Source organism: Pollicipes pollicipes, unplaced genomic scaffold (genome assembly GCF_011947565.3).
Source record: "Pollicipes pollicipes isolate AB1234 unplaced genomic scaffold, Ppol_2.1 Scaffold_4740;HRSCAF=5597_pilon_pilon_pilon, whole genome shotgun sequence".
NCBI lineage: Eukaryota > Metazoa > Arthropoda > Thecostraca > Pollicipedomorpha > Pollicipedidae > Pollicipes > Pollicipes pollicipes.
In genome coordinates, this window is record NW_023596545.1 from 7,925,567 (window position 1) to 7,950,699 (window position 25,133).

A 25,133-nucleotide genomic window follows, 5' to 3' on the forward strand; every position below is an offset into this window, starting at 1 on the left:
GACCGGCTATCGGCTCGCGCCGGGATGTGGCGGCGCGTGTCGCAGCAACGCGCCGCTGCAGGCGCCCGCTCGGCGGCGGCGGCGGCGGCGGCGCGACGGTTATCGCGCGCCCCGCCGCCGCCGCTGCTCCAGCGTAGGCCCGGCCTTTGCCGTCAGTCGACAGTCGAGAGGAGCCGCCGGCACTTGTCATCTCGTCGACCGGGTCACTCGTCATGGCGTGGTCTGGCATCGATCAGGAGGACGCGAGCAAGACCGGCAAGGACGCCACATCGTCCACCAACGCCTCCCGCAAGTCCATTTCGTGCCTTCTTGCTCGGGCGATGTCTCGATGGGGCTCCCGATCACGGTGCTTTGGGTCGTTGAGTGCTGTGGTTGCGTATAGCTAGCATGTCACGGCCATTGTGTCGGAGTTTATTCCGGCCGGGCTGTGCATATTAAATGTCACGGCGACCACGCAGGTCATACTTACACCGATCTTAAATAATAAAAAAACAAGACCTGACTGGTGGTTGCTGCGAAGTCATCTGCCACAGATTGGAAGGAGATTTTCTGCTACGTTTGGTCGTGCTCCCTCTTGACGCTGGTGTGTCGACCACGATAAGAGTGGCCCCAATGCTGCTGCGGATTGCTATAATTCAGCGCTGCACTGCAGCTGCTCTTGCAGGCTGCACAGCCAGGGCGGGCTTAGTCTTTGCAAAATCGTTTTCCTTTTCGGTATGTTCGATCCCCCACTTGTGTGTGCGTTTCATCAGCCAGCAGTGTCTGGGGCTCGTCAGTGCATGTGCGTGTGTCCAGCGCGGTGGATACACATGCCTCAAGTCCTGGGCTTCCGCGTCGTATCGTCCTCAATGGCACTTCCGTGTCAGCACACCACCCCGGTGGCGTCATACCCCAGACCCTTGGGCGCTAACAGGGCCAATTAGTCCCTGGCGGCGTTCCATGAAAGGGGCGTTACGACGCGCGCGGCGTTCCTTAAAACAAAAGAATGAGCGCACCTGTGCCGCGTTATTTATTTGGCTTGGTGTGCAAATTCTCGGTGTGCATTCTCGCCATGGATCTGATTTGCCGGGCATGTCTCACATTGGGGTGGCGGGGAGGGAGGGGGGGGGGGGGACGAGAACCCCATTGTTTAACCCTCGCGCCCTGATTTACCGTTTTTCATAAGCGCATTGATAGGTGGAGCGGAGACGGGGGGGGGGGGCCTACGATCCACCCTGCCGTTTCCAAACTAAGAAAGAGCCTAACTAAGCCTAGCCAAGAAATGATTGGTCAATACTACGTCAGTGATTGACTCCACTATGTCAGGTCAAATGTCAAGTTGTCATGAAAAGCGAGCTATTTTAGCTTGATATGTTCATATGTACAAAAAACACGGTAGAAGCGACACGAAACAAGCTGTTGCACCCTCCCGTCCCCGTCCCTCCTTGATATCAGGGCGAGGGCTAATGCATGAATAAAACTAAGGGTAAGCAACCCATTCGGCCCCTTGGATATCTTGAAAGCTTTATGGCCGATATCGGCAACGAAACGGCGTTCTATGCATTCCGACGTTGTGTACATTCCAATAAAGGAAGCCTCGGGACGGTCTGAAAGAGGTAACAGGGACCAAACAAGATATCAGGGGTGTTTATGATCCAACGCGAGTGGCACGTTTATCAGGTGATTTTTACAGAACGAATGCGTAGCAATAATTAATTATTGAAATAGTGCTAGACTGTGTTTTTTTAATTCGAAGTTCATTAACATGTTAAGGAGACAAACAGTGAGGATAAAAATCCTCAAAACAGGCGTTAATTGAACTGATGCCGGAAGAAACGGTCGTGCGTTGCTATGACATGAGAAAAGAACACATATGCCCGAATCGTTGTGGCAGACGCTACCAGGGGTGATAATGAGTCTGAAAAGTAAAAGATTTCCACTGTCGGCCATAATGCTGATGTCAGCTCGTAATTGTTTACTGTAATAATCTTGCCTCCCCCCCCCCCCTTGTTTGTCGCTCTTGTCGCCGCTTTTGGTGCCCGTCTCCAGTTTGGCGTGTTGCCTTCGACATGCAGTTATTTTTTTTTACGTGATGTTCCTGGCACAGGAGCAAAATGGTACGTAACATGGCGTTTTAATGTTTGATGTGTCAAATTAAACAAGCCCATTCGCTTCCATCACTTTGGGGCGATGACGACAAGAAGTCTTCCCTTCGAAGCGCTTCACGCGGGGATCTTTTTTCGTGCTTTATCCATTCACCGTACTTGTCAAGGTTATACACCTTACCTCTCTACACCCCTTCTGCTCCACATGAACACGCATTTGTCACTGTTTATGTGAATTGGTTGTGTAATAATGAACAGAAAATGCAAAGCTTTAGATCTAAGTACCAAGGAGTATCCCTTACCTAGCTTCATTGATGGCCTGCAAAGCTCTTCCGCCTGTGAGAAAGCTCCCCTTTTTTAGCCCCGCGCCTACCGCTGTCATTTTACTTTTAGTGTACGGCAACGGTGACTCTTATGGTGACACCTTCAGTGAACCAGAAACGGCATGATCTCACCAGAAAAGCGTAGAACATGATAAACGGCGTGTGTTAGACGGGTTTTGTCAAGAAATGTCATAATGTCAAGAAGTTTTCATAATGTCGCGGAAGAAAAGCCTCAACCTTGTGTCATGCGGTGTGTGATGTCATATTCAGCCAACCACCAGCCGGCAGCAGCAGTTAACGGCCAGGCTGTTGGCCGCTTGTGCTGTCATTCCTGGTCATCTGACGGGTGTCAAGAGTCCGGTATGAACGTCGGGTAGAGAAATTGCATCCAAGATCAAGAACTGGGAATGTTGAACTCAAGGATATCAATATCCATTAACGTGCTTAGTGCCCGCCTTCTAGTCTCAAAATTATGTACAGAGATAAAGTATTTCGGTCAAAGATTGCGGGTGTACACGGTCAAACTGTTGAACAAGTGTACTTTATGCTTATTTTGAAATGCACTTAAAAGAGGGCGTGCTGCTTTAAGTGTTATCAACGGGTTTTGTGAAGTTCTATGCCCTTCTGACCGGTGCTTTCTATTCGACACCGCCTGCACCCGACCGGGTACTCCGAGCGTCAGCTGAACCTGATCGTCGCTGACACCGGGCGTTCAGCGGCGCGTCCGCCGAGTCCTACTCGATGGGACAGGTCCACTGCAGAGCTGCTGTCCGCGCGGCCGGCCGTGCTGCTGCCCCTCGTGACCCGTCTGACGCGTCTCACGCCGCCCGCCCGTTTGCAGTGTCAGGCGGCCAGCCGTGCCGCTGCCCCTCGTCACCCGTCTGACGCGTCTCACGCCGTCCGCCCGTTTGCAGCGTCGAGCGGCCGGCCGTGCTGCTGCCCCTCGTCACCCGCCTGACGCGTCTCACGCCGCCCGCCCGTTTGCAGCGTCAGGCGGCCAGCCGTGCCGCTGCCCCTCGTCACCCGTCTGACGCGTCTCACGCCGTCCGCCCGTTTGCAGTGTCGAGCGGCCGGCCGTGCTGCTGCCCCTCGTCACCCGTCTGACGCGTCTCACGCCGTCCGCCCGTTTGCAGCGTCGAGCGGCCAGCCGTGCTGCTGCCCCTCGTCACCCGTCTGACGCGTCTCACGCCGTCCGCCCGTTTGCAGTGTCAGGCGGCCGGCCGTGCTGCTGCCCCTTGTTACCCGTCTGACGCCTCTCACGCCGCCCGCCCGTTTGCAGTGTCGAGCGGCCGGCGTGCCGACTACGACGCGGCGCTCTCGGCCATAGGGTTCGGCCGCTTCCACTGGTGGCTGCTAATCACCATCGGCTGGGCGAACGCGGCAGACGCCGTCGAGCTGCTGTGCGTCTCCTCCCTGCTGCCGGCCGCTGAATGTGACCTGCACATGACGCCCGAGCAGAAGGGCTACCTCTCGTCGTCGGCGTTCGTTGGTGAGAGGCACGGCCGAGTGGTGCTGGCTTGGGTTCATGCCGGTTCGTTGTATTGCCCTCTGCTCGTGTGTCATGACTCGAAGACTTGAATCATTTGAAATGAATGTCACGTCAGCAGGGACAGCAGCAGGATTTTCCACACTGGAAGATATTGAGGCAGCATGAAGCGTGACGAAATAGGCTCATTTGTAACTCATCGTATGGTTTTACGTGCAAAAGACCGCTCTAGACAACACAGCTTTGCTATTTAGTAAATATGCTCCTCAATACGTTATCGTTTGGTTTCTTCATGGAATGTTTACATGACTTCGGTGGCTGTCAAACTAGCCGTGGGGTAAGCTTGCTTTACGGTGCTGGAGCAGGTTTTTTGAATGTCAAAAAGTGGTAGTCCTAGTGGGGAATGTATCCTGTGCAAAAAGAACATGCTCTGTTATATACCAAGACTTTTATATAAAGCACTCGGTGCATAGCATGATAGCACTAGCTGTATGCTTTTTTCTATTATGTAGTCAGGATAGTTCTCATTGAGATTGAAGGGAGTGTCGCATCTTTAGCGCACTCCAGTGAAACACCAGGACTAGTTGGTGTAACAATAGCGATCAATAGTGTTACTGCGGCACTGTCAAGACATAAAAAAGGCATCGTGTTTCATTATTTTCGAGTCCAAATTATGCTGTCAACGCTTTGTAACAACAGTACGCTTCTCTGCAGTCGCAACCTCGTTGTCATGACAATGACCGTGCGTACCTCTACTGGTGTGAATAAAAGAACGTCTGCGATTGGCTCAGCGGGAGGGGCCCGTTACCGAGAAGTTGGATTGCGGAAGTTCGGACCAGTGCGTCACATGAATCATGCGATACTCACATTCCCCAAGCTAAAGTGCACCTCGAAAAGAGCCTCTTTGATAAACGTCATACGGGTGAAATCAGGGTCATGGTATAACGTTTCGTTGAATTCGCAAGATCATAGCTTCATATTCGCATATATTTTGTCTAAACAAAGTGTTTGAAACTTGCGTAGCTTTTTTACACAAACATTTTGAAACATTGGTGCGCTGTAAACATTATAGAGCATAGGCGTTGAAAAAAGGAAGGCAAATGAAATGCATTGCTTTTAAAGTTGTGAGCAGGGAATCAAAGAAAATATCTCCCGCATGGTCCGCTGTTTAAATAGAAATTCTGATCTGTTCAGAAATCTTTCGAGAAAACTGGTATCACTGATCGAATCATAACTGTCTGACGTAAGATAAAGTGAAAAGTACAAGAACGTGGGATGTAGTTCACAGTTCTGCCCTTCTAAGGCCTAAGCCATGCTGGTTTCTGAGCTACACGCCCACGAAAATGTGCTGACTTTTTCAGGAATACGATACAAGGTCACCCAGTGATCCATGGCGCCATAATAGCGTCATTCAAATCGTGCGATTTCATTGGCCATGCGGCGATCAATGTCAGGATAATTATCATTATTGAGTCGTTCATATCTTAAGATATTGGCAAAAAGAATCCCCAGCGACAGTTTTGCCAGCTTAGAATGGTGGGCTGCAAACATAAGCATTGCTGGGTGAAAAAGTTATCGCGCGGTAGTGTTCGTGGCCTTTTTCGCGCGGTGTCCTTAATGTAGATACCGGGTCCACTTCGGCTCCAAAATGCGTAGAACTAATACAGAACCGGAAATATTCGCCGCGGCAGTTTTAAACCGGGCTCTGTGCTGAAGATATGATAAACCCCGGCACTCAACACACCGTCTCACTAGTATAATGTAGGTTCAACGAGCTCACTTTACCTCGCGCCCTTATCAGATCGCTTCAAAAGACTTCCGCCTTGCCAAGCAGCTCCACGACTCTCAGCCGCACTGTAACCTGTCTGATACTATCAAGCCCACTGCCGGATGGTCTTCTTTGCCGAACTATACACGAACGCTAGTGATGGAAGGCGACCTACCCCCGTGCGTGACGTTGCATCACGCCTGTGACCAGTATGACATCAGCGCTCCACCCACACTGGCTTCTAGGAACGATGATTGGTGTGCCTGGTTGGTTATTTATGCGCTTTTGTGAGCATTTTACGCGTTGTGGTCAACAGGTTCGCTCAAAGGCAATGTCTGTGAATCGTCATCTTGGTAACTACTTTGGCCAACAGATATTGTCTCTTACTGGATTGGCTCCTTCGGCAAAGGGGCACCAAAAACCTTCGTTTCGGAAGATCATTATCTTGTTTTCAAGGGGCACTCGAATCCATGGACGCCATAAATTGTCCGGAGCCTTCATGTAGATGAAGTTGAAATTCCAGGGCACCTTAATTGGCCGGAAAATCTTGATTTTCCCTACGAACCAAATTTTAAGGTCACCACCATCGGGGGTGTACATAGGCGAAGGGGAGGGGGCACGGAGCACGTAACCTTCCCCCTTAGGTCCTTAGGTCACGAGGGGCCCTTTGGTTTGCTTGGGGTCTATCAATTAAGAGCCCGATTTGAGGGCCCGAAGAGCAGGCCGAAGATCATATTAATGGACCCAAGCCCGAAAGCCGGACTCAAATGGCAATCAGAGGGCACCTTGCATCGATCGGAGCTCTCTGGGACAGCGAGGGCCTCTGTGTCAGTCAGCTGACTGAGACCACCAATACCGGACAGTGGGCTTCGTACCGGTCTGGGCCGGAGGGGCCATTTCCCATGCGGTGGCAAAACTGGAGCCTGTAATTACCAGTCCGAGGGCCTCTTGCACCGGCCGGGCCCCTGAAACAGCGAAGGGCCCCTGTACTGGTCATGGACCCGGAGCCTAACAGGGTACCCTGAATCGCAGTGGTCTCCAGGTCGGCCAGAGCACATTGGCTGAACAGGGACAGGGACGGGGGCCCGGATGTCAAAGGATCTCTTGTGTTGGTCTTATGTCCATTGACATCGAAAGGATATGTGAAAAATGACGATGCAAGGGTTCACATCCACAATAAGGCCGTGGAAAGGCCCTGTGACAGCCACGAGGGTCCAGTACCTAACGAGGGCTCTCCGCATTATTTCAACCAGTGACTGATAAGTCTGACTGATGTTTTGGTGGCAATCAGAATGCTCCCTGTGCTGGTAAGGGGCGCTCTTGCATCTGTGAGGGCCCCAGCGTCGATTCGATGTGAGATGTCCCGTTTGGAGGGCTGCCGCATGAGGAAGGGGGACCGATGTGTGATGTGCCATTCTAAGGACCTCTGTATGGACCAGGGGAACCCTGTCCTCCTGTAATCAGAATGGCAGCCGCTAGGGACTGCAGCACTCCAAGAGTCGACCGACATTACCCCTGCATTCTTACCTCTCAGACCAAACTGACTCGCGCATGCGCCCGGCCGCGCCTGCGCCCGGCCGGCGCCGCTAACCGCACTTGTAACCGCGCACCGAGCGGCGGCTGTCAGCCCCGTGACTCACGTCCACAGCCAGCGACGCACAACGCGTGACAGGAAAGCTGGGCTGGAACGGCGACGCATAACACACTGCAGGGATCCCGGGCTGGAACGGAACGCCCTTCAGCTTTCGACCAGCGTGTGTTGCCTGTGCAGCGTCAAAGTCGATTCTTTGGACGGAATTAGCAGTCACACCAACATGACCAGTAGAGGTTGCACCAACACGTCAGGTTGGTGGCGCTGCACGTGCTACTCCGTCCCAAGTATCAATCTGCATATCGGGCGCGGGAACCTGCGGCCCGACGACGACAAGGACAACGACCTTCTTCAAGTGATCAGTTGTTTTCTAAAGCGTTCGAAAATGCCACTTTCCGATGCGTGGTCGTTTTCGCTCGCTAGTTGACCGCCGCCACTGGGCATTAGCTGCGGGACCGATGCCGCGCGGCCCGTGGAGGCTGCAAAGCCGGGTATCGGCGCGTCTCCCAGACGGCAAGCGCAGGCGTTTTGCTGATGACATCCACAAAGGGTGGGCTTGCACGGGCGAAGAGGACGGAACACATCAGTGCAAATCGTTGACACTGTTTCAGTTTTGTTCAACGCTATCGTTCGATGCCCGAACCCCCTCCCTATCTGTGTGATGGCCGCGAAATTCCGGCAACTGCCCTGACTATCGCTTTATGGGAAGGGCCAGATGCATGCTTGATTGTGTTGCCTGTTACGTCTGGCTTCCCGGTTTTGGCGAATAAGTTCAGCATAAAGTTATGTATGTTGGATATTGTTGGCCACGCTATCTGCGCGAGGATTTCCTTGTCGCCAATAGCGCTGTCGCTGACGCCTCCAGATGTCCGAGGAGCCATTCCTCCATACCATTTGGGTGTTGCCATTGACCACGATGGTAGTGTGATTGGATTGTTGCACGCCAGCGTCAAATGCGTGCGGTTATTTCAGATGGGTGGGCCCGGGTAAGTTCCATTAACGGAAGCCGTCGGCGGCTGTCGTGCCGTGGATCAGCATCAGTAGCACGCCGGTTTCTGGTGACGGCTGTGACTCGCGATGATGGCACCACCATCACAGCGACAGGCAAAAGAAGTAGTCGCGCAAGGAAGTAGTCTGTCCGGACCTTTGTAAGCTGGTTTAGTGCGGATTGTTGTCTACTGTATGCCTGCCATGTCAAGTTCCCGCTCATGTCCACAATGTGCGCACGTGCGCTCGACGACGGTTGGCGACTGGTGACCTGCTCCCCTGTATCCCTGCGACTGCGAAGCCCCGAGCATTGTCCCGACTGTCGCAGGTCTGATGATCGGCGGCTACGTCTGGGGCGGCCTCGGCGACGCCATCGGCAGGAAGGCGACGCTGATCTCGGCGCTGCTCTTTAACGCCCTCTTCGGTGCCCTGTCGTCCGTGATGCAGACGTACTGGCCATTCCTGGTCTGTCGCTTCCTCAGCGGTGTGGGGTACGTGTGTCGAGGGAGGTGTGTGCCCGGCTGGGGTGCGTTGTACCCAGCGGGGGTGCGCGCTGGAAGGGGGAGGGGAGGAGGTGCCCAGCAATGGCGCGTAGTAACGGGAGGAAGAATGTGCCGGTGTCAAGATATTGGCGCTGCTGCGAGTAGTGCGTACGACAGAACTGCGTCGGCAATGGTCAAACGCGACATTATGTCTGCCGCTACAAATTCAGCGGTTATAAGCTCATGAAGCTCATGCCTCAAAGATTATACCCGACATTACTCCTGCTTTGAAAGCCTCCGTAGTCTTGGCGTACACGCGGCATAACTTCTGTGAGGGTGAGATGCGCACCCAGCAGGCGTGCCTGCCGGGGCGAGGCCTGCACCCAGCAGGCGTGCCTACCGGGGCGAGGCGTGCACACAGCAGGCGTGCCTGCCGGCCAGCAGGCGTGCCTACCGGGGCGGGGTGTGCACACAGCGAGAGTGTGCGGTGGGAGGGGAGGTGTCTGCCTGGCGAGTGTACGTAGTGTAGAGGGTTAGGCGTGGTGTATACCCAGCAGGGGTATACCAGCCGTGGCTGAGGTATACACGTATCTAGGATTGTAGCACGAAGCAACCATGCCTAGCTGTTCTCAGACGATGTAGTCATTTCCCCTGCAGTAGGCCAATCTGAACGTGAGATACCAAAGATCTTGGCTGAGGCTGATGCTATGAACTACGTTCAAATCTGGAACGAACCAGTGGCTCGTTTCAAGCAAGAACACAATTATTTCGTCGTAGTGCTCTCGCTGCGGCGGATGCCCTCGGTGGACCGGCCGTTCCTGAACAGCCAACGCCGAAAACAGATGAACCGCCTCTGGGTGGCCACCGCTGCCGAGCTTATCTCGCCACCACCAAGGTGGCACACTAGATGGAGATGTAGCGACGTGCCAAGCGTCTTCGGAATTTTTTGACCACCTGCCGGGTGCTGGATGGGAGGCCCGTGGCCTCGTTCGAAGTCCACGTCCACTGTCTCCGGGCGCAGAGACGCAGGCTGTCACTGTTCCTCGCCGTGCGCGTTTCGTAATGTTTCGAGACGTTACGATACTGGCCGAGCGTATCACGGCGCTTCGCGAAAAACAGGCGCGCGCGGAGAGCTCCTCTCACTACTGCCCGGCGGCGGGGCGGGAGTGGTGTTGAAGTGGCTCTCGAGTGGCGACTGTGCCCTGTAACCTGTCGGCGGGCGCCGAGTGATCCTCGCGCCGCTGGGGGGGGGGGGGGGGGGGGGACAGGGAGGTGATACCGGCGTCCTGCCAGGTGGCCCCGCACGCCGGCACGTTTGGACTTGCGCTGTCACCTGGCTGACACCGTCGTGACGTGTGCTTGCCTAGTCCATAGGTTGTGTAGTTTTTTCGTACTTTTATTTGTTGGCTTTTGCACAGGGCTTGTGGCACTCAGCACAGTATGCCTGTTCTGAGCCTCGTGCCGAGACATTGCGTGGGACGCTGGGGCAAGTGGACGTTGCTCACCAACAACCCAAAGCATACACGCGGTCATCCATCGCAATAGGAGCCGAGTTGTCAGTAATCGGCACCTAGTTTATGGGTTTATGGTTTAGGCGTTTATGACCTCGATCTTCAAACGCACCGGGTCCATTGCACGGATAGCTGCCAGGGCATCATTAAATGCCGTCGCGGTCGGGTGATTACACCTCCGCCTCTCAGGCTCGGAGCGTATCGGAGCGGTCGCGAGTCGCTGACAGTGTCTAGTGGTACAATGGTGAATGTCATGCCTGGTAACAAGATCACGAGCGGGTTACTCGGGCTCGGATGTCGTCAGAATTGTCCTGAGAGCAGCGAGGCCGTGGTACAAGTGCATATTCCCCGCTTAAAGCTACTTGGGGGTCTCGTGGAACATCACTGATACGGTCATCTTTCTTCGTCCGTAAATAACCTTTGCTAAGAACCTTAAAAGCTTCTGCAGCTGGCCTAGTTGAGTGCTTGCTCCGTAAAGCGAATTCAACGAAATGTATCAACAAACTGTACTAAACCATGTTGAGATGCATATTTGGTTACATACATGATTCTGATAGCACTGATGGCGCGCTGCCGCCACACGGCGACGGTGACTGGGTTGGTGCGGGCAAGGTAAGCGGCCAGCAGTGCCAGACTGCCCGCTTTGCTGTCCCAGAGGCTGCCATACTAGACCTGATCATGAAGGTCCTCACGCCCGTGCAGCTGGCACCCAGCCACTGTCGCGCCGCGTGTGACGACTGAACGACGCCTGATGCTGCCGCCTTCGTACAGCATGGAAACCGTTGAAACAGATCAGCCGTGTTTCGCGAGCGTATGGTAGAATGATTTGAACGAGCGGCACTTTGTTTGGCGTGCCGAGGTGTTGGATATGGCTGTTTGCGTGCCGCGCCTCTTTGCGGGGATGATCCTTTGCGACGGTGTGCTTGCCGGTGTCTGCGTGTTATCACCAATACGATACACGACCTTTACATCTCGTTTCAGGGTCGGCGGCGCAACCCCGCTGGTGTTCTCGTACTTTTCCGAGTTCTCGCCGAAGGAGTACCGCGGCCGGATGATCAGCTTCGTGTCCTACTTCTGGATCATTGGCAACGTCGTGGTGGCAGGTTAGCGGACCGGCAGTCTGACGTGACGCATTGGTTCATGCTCGCCAGTACCTGTTCTCTCTCCTGGGTGCATTGTGTGCACTGAGTGTGTAGGTCGTCTGGGGCGTAGCCGGACAAGGCGTGGCGCCAGCAGCTGATGCGGGGTGAGGCAATGTGAGCACGGTTGGATGCAGCAGTTATCCCTGGTGGATGGCCGGGAATTAGCCTTTGATATATGATGGAGACAACGTTTGCAGTTAGTTCAAATGACAGGAAGCGTTTCATTTGTAACCTGAGAGCCGTTGCGCCCTTGCCAATGCGGCGTGTTTGGCCTGCGGCAACGGGTCAGGCCTGGTGGCTCCCGCTAAGGCATGTCATGTGGTATTGACCTCTTACCGAGACCTTCCATCCGCCCCATGGGGGGGGGTCCTCTCCATTGACACCTTTGTCCGGACGCACGCCTGGCCGGCGCGATGTGCCTTTGCTGCTCTCACGTCTGGCGTAGGGGTGTGGGGATGATCCGTTGCCCTGGCCGTATATTTCAACCTGCTTAACATCTGGCGCTGTGGTGTCAGCAATATCTGTGAAGCCAAACAGCTTGGGGAGCGTAATGGCCGAGTGGCTGGCGCCTTGGACTCCCGCGTGGTAGCCTGGGTTCAAATCCCGCACACGACACGGCCCCTGAGCGCCAGTGGGACCTATGTAGTCGCTGACGCTCCCTGAAAGAGGCTTGACGACGTGCGTTGCGTTCCCTTTTGTATAAAAAAGAAGGCAAGCAGCTTATCATTGCGCCTGTGGCTGCGGGGCAGCAACATGTCGCGCTGGTTAGGTGGGGGCGGGGCAACGCTCCACTGCTCCGCTCTGTCGAACGACTTCTAGGCTTCGGGATTTGTTGACCATTGCCGCCGTGTCCTGAGCGTGCTCTTTAGGGGCGATACACGTGACTAGTGCGTGCCTCCGGCACCCGCCTCGCGCGCCGCCAGCCGGTGCTTCTGGACAAAGGTCGCGGTGGCCGCATTCCGGGCCGCTCAGGTTTCACCGAGTCATGACTTGGATGCGTCGCTGTGGTCCGTTTTGCGATTGCCTTGACAGTGCTTTGTGATTTTGCTACGAAGGCCTGTCCCGTGCATCACGAAGGCTGGCGCTGTGGTCGTTGTAGCGCTGCTGGACATTGGAACGCTTATAGTTTGAGGTTCCCTGTGACACGCCCTATGAGGACGTGGCGATGATGCAGTTTTTGTTCCGTGTTTCAGCTATGGCGTGGATTGTGATACCACGTCACATAGGATACATATCGAGCTCTTTCAAGTATGATTCTTGGCGCATCTTCGTCCTTTTATCAACGTACGTATCAGACCATGCTTCCCACATGGTCCCAGCCAGCCTGCTCTACCCTTGTGTTGGCACTGATCCTACCCGTAGAGATGTTGATAAGCCTGTCTACAAGGCACACCACATATTATTGCTAGTTGGCCTTGACGGGCCGTTGATTGACGCACGCGTCTTTTCGAGGAGTGCGCCGCGAAGTGTCTCGCTGATCAGCGTCATAGGCCCAGCGAAATGCATAAGCGTCCTCAATGCCTATGTGTAGTACTGAGTTGCCAGGTGTGTTGTCACACGCGCGTGCACGCACGGAGACACACGCACACGCACGCACGCACGCACGCACGCACACACACGCACGCGCACCTTAAATCCTTCATTCTGAGTTATGGATGTATTTGTTGAGTTGGATAGCGTATGATCTCACTCCGTGTGTTTGTTGCCCTCTCGGCATCCAGGAAGGAGGGAGGGGGATGGTATGCCGGACGCACGGGCCCTGCCGTGTCCTGACCGACGCTGACCCGTGCCTCCTGCCGCCGGGCCCTGACCGTCGCTGGCCCGTACCTCCTGCGCCGCAGTCTGCCGCGACACTGACCCGTACCTCCTGCGCCGCAGTCTGCCGTGACACTGACCCGTACCTCCTGCCCCGCAGTATGCCGAGCTTCCTCTCTGGTCTGGCGTTGACGCGGTTTCCTCGCAGCGCCCAGTATCTTCTATCCAAGGGCCGCAATGAAGAGGCACTCGAGATTCTGCGGAGTGTGTACCGCTTCAATGGCGGCAAGGTGGACGATTATCCGGTACGTGTCTTGGCGAAGTGGCAATCTCGCGCGATGGCATTCACCACAGGTCGACCGCCGAGATGCGAATGGGTTACCCTCGTTGTCAGATTGTCATACTTGCTCTTCCGTAGGGTTTTCCGGTAGTCTAAATTAAACTTTGATATATTTAACCTGGCCTACAAGCTGGCAAGGTAGGTTTTTGTGGTAACTCGTATGTTCTATGAAGCTGATGCGCCTGGACACACTACACATCCTGTGCATCATTCGAAAGCTTGCAACTTGGGACATTATAACGCACATTTTGTACGATTGAGTTGAAGATGTTGAGTTGAAGATGATTGAGTCGTGATGTGACCGGGGTTGGCCTGATCCAGGTGAATTCTATAATATGGTTGGCTGTAATTTGCTAGCTTAGCCACAATTTGGAAGGTGCAGTATTTAAAAAGCTCTAAGATTCGGGCGTCGAAGTGATATCTTGTAATTTGCCTTAAAGTGGCTTGTCAGGTTATGAGTCCACATCAATATTATTTTTTTATTTTTTCGCTTATGCCACTTCAGTGCGTAAAGTGTGTTTCCTCCAAGGAGGCTCGGCTTTGCCTCTAGAAATGGGTATGAAACTCCATTCGCTTTGGTAGGAAAATGGATGGGAATGTCTGACAGATACTTGTGAGGAGTATGAAATGCTGTAGTTGACCGGTCGTCATTTTCAGTGTGCTCAACATCTGAGTGAGGGGGTCCAATCATCGTTAGTGTTTCTGGTTTCGGTAAAGTTTGCTTCGTTGGACGGTTAAAAACAAAAGCTGTCCTTACCGTGAATTTCGGACTTCACGAATGTGATGCTAGTTCGGTACCGTCTTGGGTTGATGGTTGGGTCGAAATAAATGATAAACGACAACATTACTCACCAGCATACGTTAAGGTGTGGCGGTAATGTTGATGCGCCCCAAAACACGAACTACCACTATCGCCAGGCGGCATTATCCCGACCAAACGAAACGGAGCTGGCTTCAACTGTTGTTCAAGAAGCGCGGAGGAGTCGGAGAGAAATTCTGATGCGCTTGTGAGGGTGCCAGATGCCAGTGCCAAAAAGCTTGTTTCTGTGGCGACCAGGACACTGCGTTCTCGCAGATAGTACCAAAATACATGACACACGCACGCATGCACACACAGCGCTGAGTGGCATTCATTTGTACCGCAGTGTTCCAAAATTTACCCATTAGGGTGTGTAGGATGTAAGGGAAACTTCATGCTATCATGAGCTTGGCTGTCTGGTGCCCCCAGCATACAATTCGTTGGCGCGTATCTGTTGCCCTTTGACCCTGACCTATCCAGCTCATTAGTCAAGCCGGAGGTGCTGAGACGCTGGGTTGACCGCCGCCCAGCTCGATGCTGATTGGCCGACTGAGCAAGGGGATGGGCACCAGACAGTAAACCCCATCCGGGGTATAATAGCATGAAAAATAACGACATCCCTGCCACCAAAGCGGCTGAATGTTGAGACGCTGGGCTGCAGGCTCAGATGACCAGCTTCTCGAGTAGGTTTTACCAGAACAAGTAGGTTTTAGGTTTAGGTTTTAGGTTTAGTAGGTTTTACCAGAACAAGAAGGATTCACGATCACTGGATGCATGTATTAAGATGCATGGATGTGTATCGATATCGGTGTATCAACGTATTAGATGATCAGAGCGCCAGATTACTATGTGGAATGGTTAAGACCACATTTGACACTTAAGGTTGGCTGCCTCTGTTTATCTGTGGTGCAAGGCTCCAGCTGTGACGCGTCGGTAGACTGGGCGATGAAGACGGGCCTTATGGTCTGCACGTGATGTGCTGGGACTGGCCACGGTCAGGTGGCGTGCGTATCTGAGCTCGTTTCCATGTCATGGACGTCTACGCCGCTGTCTCTTGGAATACCTTCATAGCGATACTGTTAGATAACCGTTAAAAATAATTATAAAAGTAAATAAATGAAAGATAACCATTTGCTCATAAGGAAATGCTGGATTTGTAGAAAGATCAAGATATTTTTACACTGGCACCCACCATCGGACGCAACCAAAATATCCAAATCACCACCTTGTCTGACCTCTAGCAATGTCGTGGCTGGCAAATCGACCCGGAAAGGTGGCAAGCGACTAATGCTTGTGGTGGAGGACGTCGTGATGATAACTATTCTGTATTTTTAATTCCGCATTTTCCGTGCTCGACTCGCTCAGCAATGTGAGAGGGCTGCTCACACCGCACCGCCTGGGTTGTAGGGGCCGATGTAGCATCCTCCTCGGAGCAGGGGTAGTCTCACGCGGAGGTGATCGTCTGCAATGGAATATGAGGGCCGTGCAGCCGGCGGGACGGCGATGCCTGTCAAGTTTGGGACGTGTCGACCACTCGGATTGTTGCGGTTACAACACCAAGTTATGTGTTGTTTTGTGAGGAACGGCACGGCGTAAAACGCATCGTAAACCCCGGACCTGCACCTGTGACGCAGATTTCCCGTCTGGAGATCGTCGACTGCGAGGAGTCGAGGAACCGCTCGCTGCTGGAGGTGGTGGTGTCGGTGATTCGGTCCACGGGCCAGCTGTTCACGACCTGCCTGCGTCCCACGCTCATCATGATGGGCATCAACTTCTGCATCCAGTTCGGGTGAGCGCGCTCGCGTTCCCTGCGAGCGAGCGAGCGTCGCCCTGCTGCCTATGGGAGCTGGGCTGGGCTGGGCTGGGCTGGGCTGGGCTGGGCTGGGCTGGGCTGGGCTGGGCTGGGCTGGGCTGGGCTGGGCTGGGCTGGGCTGGGCTGGGCTGGGCTGGGCTGGACTGGACTGGACTGGGCTGGGCTGGGCCGCGCTGGGCTGAACTGGACTGCGCTGGGCTGTGCTGTGCTGGGCTGGGCCGGGCCGAATCTACCCGAGATGAACGGAGCTAGGTTGGGTTGGGCTGGACGAAGTTGAGCCGAGATGAACGAAGCTGGGCTAGGCTGAGCTGAGCTGAGCGGAGCTGGGCTGAGCTGAGTTGAGCTTCGGTTGCAGTGTGTGGTCGTGGTTAGTTGCCGCATGTGTTGTGAAGTGACGCTTGAGGGGCTGTATTACTGCTGCTGGCTAAGGGCACAAACAGCTGCGGCTGCCGGTGCTCTGCGCTGCCTTGCGCTTCTGAGGCTCTGAAGCTTCTGCGCCGGCCGACCCGCGCTCTCCATCGTGAAGTGGCGTGCAGTGTTACCAGCCCTAGCCTCTGCTCGGTTGTTCAGTATCAGAATGGTTATGGATAATGGTATATTGAACGCTTAAGTCTGTGGTCTGGCCCTCTACTTCCTGCCTCTGAACGACCTAGCTGGGTTGCACTGATACTGAGCTTCAAGTCCAAGTAGGTGTGTGCGTGTTTTCAGCTGCTCCTAACGACGTGGTGGAGGCCTGGGGCTCTGTGCCGCACCACGTGGCGTAGGCCTGGGGCTCCGTGCTGGTTGTGTTTGTGGTAGCTTACCTTTTGTCGTTCGATCTGTCGTACTGATCGAGTCAGAAATCTAAGTGTTCAATTCTTTTCCGGAGCTGCACAACGTTGCAGAGGCGTACTAGTGTTGTGTGTGCTGCCCATAAATTTGGTTTTGTACTTGCATTAATTTCATTTGTTCGTTATTTTTGTGTCGTACGTTTGGGTCTGAGTTAATGCGCCTCGAAGCTCTCAAAATTACCGCTGAGCTCCGGTCAGCTCGCCTGTAGGTGGTCTGTCCTCGGGGTTCGCTTTTCGGCGCTCTCAATTGTCGATTTTGCTCATCGCCTGGATTACCGCTATCGGCAGACTCCCCTTGCTCCTCTCTTCGTGCATATTTGTCACGGCTTGACACACATTTTCCCCTATGAAAACCAGTCTGCGAGTGCAACGTGTCGCGTTTCTGTTTCTCTTCCTGACTGGCCTCATTCGGCAGGTATTACGGCCTGTGGGTGTGGTTTCCGGAGCTGTTCAACCGCCTGGAGCAGTACCACGAGCAGTACCCGGGCTCGTCGGCGTCCGTGTGCAGCATCATCGACGCCGCCGTCGCCAGCAACGCCACGGACCCGTGCGCCTCGGCCGCGGACGTGACCGCCTACCAGGACGAGTTCATCGTGGCCGTCGCGCCCATGGTGCTCAACGTCTGGACGATCGTGCACATGGACCGTCTCGGCAGGAAGTTCTTCTTGGGTGAGACGCACGGGTTGGGGTGTAGCAACATCGGCTGTGTGGCTGGTCGATCATGTCCTGTAGCGGTGTTGGAGAGCCGCAGCTGGGGAGGACCGCTGGGTAGGCGGAGAAGGAATGTCATACCGTAGTATTGAAGATCTCGCCATTCGGCGGCTGTAGGCTCAGGAACTCTTGCACCTGGGGTGCAGTTGAGATGACACGAAAGCAGCTGTTTCGGTTTGGTGGTTTTTGCTGAATGACCCGTGTGGCTGGCTGCTGCCACCAAGGACGCGTGAACTGAGAAGATCACCCGGCGTCGGACCCGATCCTCGGGGTCGGCATCCCGCTCCTCAACAGCGGACGTTCCGCGGTTGCGGGGCGAGCGCCCACCCCCAACGACGACCTCGTGCCTCTGTTGCAGTGTTCGGTATGTGTCTGTCGGGCGTCAGCGTCTTCCTCATCTACGTCGTGAAGGAGTCTTGGCAGAACCTGGTGCTCTCCTGCCTGTTCGGGTCGGTCTCCAACCTCAGCTTCTGTGCCATCAACTGCGTATCTGCCGAGCTGTTTCCTACCCATTTGAGGTACTTGTTGGGACAGTGATGGTATATGGTGCACCGGATGATAGGTACGGCATGGGAAAATATCCCCAGCGCGAATTGGATGAGTGCCAAAGCCGTCTACTGCCAAGGGTGAAATTATCCGTGGCATATTCATGCATGATCGATCGATGCACCTGACCTCTAAGTACAAAGTGCACGTCGCAACCCCTCACGTCGTTTTCGTGTTTTTTTCTGCCAAATGAGGTATGACAGGCTAAGAGTTGCGTGTTCCCGAGCCCCGTATCTCGAGTCCAGCGCATGACGCGTCACATCATTTGCGTTGTTTGGGGAACGGTCTTACAGTGACTGGCGTGGTCCGAATGCCACAAAACGGCTCGCAGTGATCGCTCGCTTACAACGTCCTGATGTCCGTTTAGCGTCGTAGCGGATAACAGTTGTTCATTGTTCGAGGCCGTGGTGCGCGCAAAAAGTTCATCTCGGCCACCTGGAAACGCTGTCGCCTCGGATAATGTGGGTCAGATGTACTGAAAACCGTCGCCCCTAAGTGCCTAAAGAGGACCGGCGTCGGCTGCGTGCCGCCCGTTGTGCCATGTAGTCAGCGGCATCCTGCGCGTCGCCATGGCGCTCTGTTCTGGCGTTCCATGGTAGCGATTTGGGCTGTTGGGCCCAGGGGCCGATGGTTGTCATCGCAGCGAGGCAGAGAGACTCCGTTAGGCCTGACGTGTGGTGCGGACTCCAGGTCCACGGCGATCGCTGTACAGATGGTGGTAGCTCGCGTTGGCGCGATCCTGGGCACTTCGGCGTTCGGTCAGCTGCTGTACATCAACTGCGCCGTGCCGCTGCTGCTGGTGGCTGGGCTGCTGGCAGGTCAGTGTCATGTGCCAGGCCGGTGTCATGTATCAGGCCAGTGGCAGGTCAATGTAATGTGTCAGGTCAGTGTCATGTGTCAAGTCATAACCATTTGTTAGGTCAGTGCCATGTGTCAGGTCGGTGTCATATGTCAGTGTCGGTGCCGCCGCTGCTACTGGTGGCTGCCCTGGTCAGTGGCAGGGCCGGCATACAGGAATGGGAATTACGGGTAGCCAGATGGCTGATGGATAAGTTCGTAAGGTCCTGCGATTTTGGTACACTAATCTGGTGTGTGGTGTTGTCTTCGTGATTTTTCTCTCCTTGCGCTGATTCGCACAACCCGGACTTAAAGGGCTCCATCTGAAAATCCGCTCATTCTTGCAGCTGATTTCTGGCAGGATAGGAAAACGCATAAACAGCGAAGACGCACTGCCGGAATCAGCATTCTCTATTCAGTGGTCATGGTGGCGACAGCTTGTGGTGACCGCCCTCGGCCCCACGGCGCGCACTGGTGTTCACGTGCGCCATGAGCTGTTGGCACACCCCCGGTTTGAACGTCTGCGACTTTGGGAGGATCCTGGTGCGGAGCTGGTGGTCACTTTCGGCCCCCCAGCCAGCCGCCGTCACAGACCTTGGCCTCTAGCAGTGTCCAGCAGAACTTCGCGATCAGCCCCAACACGGCTCCCACCGGCGGCCGGCCTGCGTGGCACTGATGCGCGTGCACTGGTGCCTCTTTGTAGCTGGTTCATTTCGTCCAGGACGGATTTTTCATGATGCCTCGATGGGAGGCCGGGCCAGGTCCCACTGTCGGTCCGATGGTATTTTTCAGTGAACCGTTTCTGTGTTGGTAGGCACTTCTCTTCCGTGGCCCCGCGCATGGTGGTCGTGAAGCCTGTGCAGCCAGGCGCTAACTCAGCATTTTGAACTGGAACCCAACCCACGACCTTTGCTTATTTCGCTCTGCTCAGATACCGATTGTCTGGGTCGGTGGCTGTGTCCTTTGTGAAGAGCCTTCTACGCCCGAGCGTCTGAACTGTTGGGACGGGGTAAGCCTTCGTAATGCATCACACTCCCCGGGTCCGCTGCCAGCGTACGGGCCACTGCTGGCACAAAGCCGGTTCATGTGGCTCTGTGCTCTTTGAGATGACTCTTCTGTACAGAAGCCTCAAGCGCCACAGGCCCCGGTCATAGGGTTCTGCGCACCCGGCAGCTATTTCACGTAGTCAACGCATGGGCGTTGCCGTCCGAGGCGACCGAAGGCGTCGGCTAATCCGAGTGATGGATGACGCGGGTCGTGTGATCACCCAGTCGACAGGGGTGCCCCGGCGTCTCTCAAACTGCTGATGTCATGGTTTGGGCCCTCACGCCGACATATGACGTCGAGAGAAAACTTCTGGGGATATCAGAAGTGGCCTCTGGGATTTACGTGGAGTACGGATGGTGAGGTATAATGTGACAGCGCACGGCTTCGGAACCTACATAGACATAGACATGAAAAGGGAAATACTACGTGAAATACGTACATAGACATGGAAAATGTAATGCTTCCCAGTCGCAATGCACCACTAGGGGCAAGACTGACAGCACACCATTAATTGGTGCGCAGCTGTTTCGCAATATTGGCTATGTGGCGATTTAGGCTTTTCAGTCCGCATAATTTCTCTTTTTTCCATGTCTCCCAAGCTTTATTCCATAGGGTCATGATGGCCTCTTCGTCACGATAGTGCAAGAGGAACCGGATGTGGGAGGATGCACTTATATTTACGGTACAGTCTCACCCTGTATACCCATGTGTTGGATAGGATCATGTGATACCACACGGGGCCGCCAAAGGAATTGTCCGTGACCACGGTCGCTTTTGCAGTTGGTGCCCGAGAGCGAGGGGCTCGAAACCTCCTTGCCAATGAGTATTGTGTGATGAAACATGGACATGAATTCAGTCTTTTTTCCCCACGATGTTGGGGTCATGGCATCGGAGAAGAAACCCAGGAGAAAATAAGTGTTTCCGGCGGGGCCACCCGTAGTAAGGATCCGCGATGTACGACCGTCGCCGTCATCGACATTGAAAGTTTTCGGAATGGGCGCTGCATGATCCTTTGCAGCCAAGCGCTCCTTAAAGCTCTCAACGATCATCATATCGGAAATGCACCATTCTACGACAAATGTCAGCATCACTCAACGCTGCTTTGAGTGGTTGCAAAGCTTTCAAAGCACCAACCGCGGCCTAAAGGCTTCTAAAAATTTCAGTCACATTTGGTCCGAATAGCTGGAATGCCTTTGCACGTGAAGTGGTAAACATTGGGATCCTTGGTGAAAAACATTTTCTCAGGTAAAAAATTACCGAGGCCTTGCGCGTATAGGCGCTTCGGCCGCAACGTATTCGTGGCTGAGGCAAAATGTTATACAACGAGCACGGTCCTGATGCAAGAAGGATGTCCCTGCATTTGATAAAGTACCTTTTGGGGAAATGTGCAAAACAGATCATCTTATGCATACCGTTGGTGCTTTGAGATGCTCCTGGAAGTCTTCTGGCTATCATGAAGTTTAATCACCTTTTATAAGAAAAGCTTTTTTATCGCGTTGGGCAAAATCTAAGCATAGGTTTACTTCAGTCCGGCCTGTCCCATCTCCCCTGCGTACTACAGTGTGTGGTGTGCGATACCGCGCGGTGGCCATGGTGCCTTCCGACTGGCCTGACATGCGTTGTGTCTGTGTCGTCTGTCGGCGCCCGTCGGCGCCCTTTATCCCGGTCTGACGCTGTGCTCCACGTTTCAGGTGGTGGTCTGTTGTCCCTTGTCTGTGTCGTCTGTCGGCGCCCTTCATCCCGGTCTGACGCTGTGCTCCACGTTTCAGGTGGCGGCCTGTTGTCCCTGCTCCTACCGAACACCACCCGCGTGCCTCTGAGCTGAGGGGCTGATCGCTCGTCCCGAGGAGCCGGCGGGCTGTCGGCGGCGCTTCGGCATTCGGGACCAGCGGTGGCCTGTGTTGTGTTCGTGTTTGCGTGATGTTTCTGGGGGGCGCGCGAGTCCCTGTTGGTTTGCAAACGTCCGATGATGACCATTGGGGATTACGCTGCCGGCGTAACTGCTGACCTTACCTTTGACCGACTGACCTTTCTTACCGAGTGTATTATTTCAGGAGGCGGGATTATTAACCTGGTATCGCTGGGTCTTTGGTCATTTCACACACCGCATCGACACTGCAGTGTGTGATGGATCTGATATCTCATCATGTTCATGTTGATATTGGGAATGTGGAGCGCTATTTTACTTTTTCCGCACCTTTCATTCGACCGTCCTGTCACATTCCAAGAGTACGATGCGTTATATTCTGAACGGGCATTACGTTCTCCATCGCGCGAATAATCTTCCTGCCAACGCGTTTACAAACTTCGAGTGTGCCTGGCGGAGGTGATGTTGATAAATTTACCTGAGTAAGCGACCATCATTGAAAATAGTCTTGTCTCGTGATTGCATTCCAACTTACTTCGACTGCACTGGCACTGGAATCGCCGCCGAACTGCCCACATCCCCAGCGTGTGCAGCAGCCACGTGTACAGCAGCGTGTAGCAGCTTAGCTGTACCCAGATTGTGTGATCGTGTGGGTGAGCATTGACGTTACATGTTACGCCCCGCAAATGTAGGCCACCAAGCAGATCTATTCGTGTTATGCGACTGCGGTATGGTGCCAGTGCAGTATGATTCCCACTCAGATATATGAGCTGATGACCGGTATCCGACGGTGTACCGACGATCCGTCTGTTCGGTCACGTTTGCAGATCCGAGGTTGATTTAAAGCTGTTGGGGTATACGAGGGGAATAGGGAGATGCCGTCAGGCACAGGGCTCATGAGGCAAATTGAACCATAAAGGTGTATTGTGTTATTCAGTCTTTTACCAACAGGATAGCCCCCAAGGGCCTTTATCCAGTTGTTACGTTTTTCTGTGTTCTTGTTGTTGATTTTAATTTGTGGCTGAATAAAGGGATCCGTCCAAGAACCGGCATTATCAATGAATTGTAGTCACGCAAGCGTGCAGCGCAACATTTCGAAGCAGCATCAAAGAATAGGTTATACCACAACGAGAGCACGCTCTAGCTTATGTGTCAATGATGGTTTGTTTTATAACCGCTCAGTTGTTAAGATGGGCTGTAATATGTCCGTCCACGAACGTCAGCAAATGGCTCAACGCACTACATCTTAACCTCCCCGGCCGGGGGCCTCAGACAACCACACTCGGTCGAGGGAAGTCGACCACCGCCCGGGCCTCCAACTTCCAGACGTCAAGCGATAGAAACAGAGATATCGTTGTGAAGGCCTCGTCAAATCATGAAAAAACGCACGCCAAAGTTTTGACCGTTAGATGTGAGGTCACGAAAGAAAAAACAGCTGTTCTGACAGATGCGGTTAAAAAGTATGTAAATACGTCAGGCGAATAATGAGGGTGCAGATGTGGATGTTAAGACGGGGAAACCGTTCCGACCGATCTTCCTTCACAAGGGTCCGGTCGGATCAGGTTACCGTCCAGAGTTGGGCTACCAATAGCCTACAAGTACGACGCTTTTTGTTATCGTTCACAACGCGCATCCGACAAGTGTAGTTTATTGGGCGCAGAAGTGGGACGAGGGTATTTAAGACAAACGTTTCATTTTAGGTTGACCTAGAGTCAGCTGAGGTCAACTTCGCCAAATCCATAGGCCATCCAAATGACAAAATGTGCTAATGGGGTCTAAATGACCAGTGCAACGCTTTTCTGTGGTGAAAAGTAGTGTGCTGTACATCTGCCGGTACTCAAGATTGCACGTCTCTTGTATATATTATACATGGTCCCTTAGATGCTTGGTAATATATCCGTAACAAACCCCCTGAGGTCTGGGAAACTAAGATGTTAAACACAAACTCAGTGTGGTTTGGCCTGTATGTGAACTACTTAAGTCAAAATTTGAGGTTCCTAGGTCATGACCTTCGGTCGGGTCGGTGACCTTGACCCGGGCGGTCACGAATGAAGGTGATCCGAGCAGTGACATGCGATAGTGGGCGGCCGAGTGCTCCACGCGCGGGCTGGACATGGCTGGCCGGCAGTGACATGCGATGGTGGCGGCCGAGTGCTCCGCGCGCGGGCTGGACATGGCTGGCCGGCAGTGACATGCGATGGTGGCGGCCGAGTGCTCCTCGCGGGGACTGGGCATGGCTGGCCGGCAGTGACGTACGATGGGGGCGGCCGAGTGCTCCGCGCGCGGGCTGGGCATGGCTGGCCGGCAGTGACATGCGATGGTGGCGGCCGAGTGCTCCTCGCGCGGGCTGGGCATGGCTGGTCGGCAGTGACATGCGATGGTGGCGGCCGAGTGCTCCTCGCGCGGGCTGGGTGTGGCTGGCCGGCAATGACGTACGATGGGGGCGGCCGAGTGCTCCGCGCGCGGGCTGGGCATGGCTGGTCGGCAGTGACATGCGATGGTCGCGGCCGAGTGCTCCTCGCGCGGGCTGGGCATGGCTGGTCGGCAGTGACATGCGATGGGGGCGGCCGAGTGCCCCGCGCGCGGGCTGGGCATGGCTGGTCGGCAGTGACATGCGATGGTGGCGGCCGAGTGCTCCTCGCGCGGCCTAGGCATGGCTGGCAGGCAGTGACATGAGATGGGGGCGGCCGAGTGCTCCGCGCGCGGGCTGGGCATGGCTGGCAGGCATTGACTTTTGAGGCTAGCGGTGAGCGTTCCTCTGCTGCTGCGCCGAATTTGACCTGAACTGAATCGTTCACCGTGCCCCCTTGGACACGGCATGGAGTTATCGGAAGACTCGGTGTGCACGGACGCAGACGAGGAGACCCTGGTCTCAAGCGGCGCGGGGACGGTCACAAGGAATCGTCAGCAGTCTCTTCCACAAATGGTCCAGTCTCTCGAAGGTGAGACGATCAGCGTTAAAAGGAGACGCGTGTACAAAAGCCGGTCTTGGTCTCAACCTGATGTGACTGAGATGGAGCTGGACGCTGGAGCGCGGGGGAGATCCCGTTAATGATCGAACCCAGCAGTGTGAGAGTATTCTCAATCGACGCCAAGATAGCCGGCCCCGTTCGAGAGACGCGTTGATCTGCTAGAACACGTTCTCGAGGTGGAGGAAGAAAACATCGCCCTTTGCATACCGCTCGAAACAGCCCAAAGCGAAAATGAGCTCATG

At 54.4% G+C, this 25,133-nt stretch overlaps 1 protein-coding gene across 1 annotated transcript; it reads left to right on the plus strand.

The window, feature by feature from the left end:
- The first annotated feature begins 212 nt into the window (after positions 1-212).
- Positions 213-22,965, plus strand: LOC119098977 (synaptic vesicle glycoprotein 2C). Its single transcript, XM_037222027.1, has 12 exons — positions 213-301; positions 3,322-3,386; positions 3,687-3,896; positions 8,568-8,730; positions 11,214-11,335; positions 12,568-12,658; positions 13,290-13,434; positions 15,903-16,057; positions 17,327-17,580; positions 17,981-18,140; positions 18,859-18,986; positions 21,822-22,965. Exons 1-12 carry the CDS (start codon positions 213-215, stop codon positions 21,875-21,877), a joined length of 1,638 nt encoding a protein of 545 aa, XP_037077922.1. The 3' UTR covers positions 21,878-22,965.
- Positions 22,966-25,133: the final 2,168 nt, after the last annotated feature.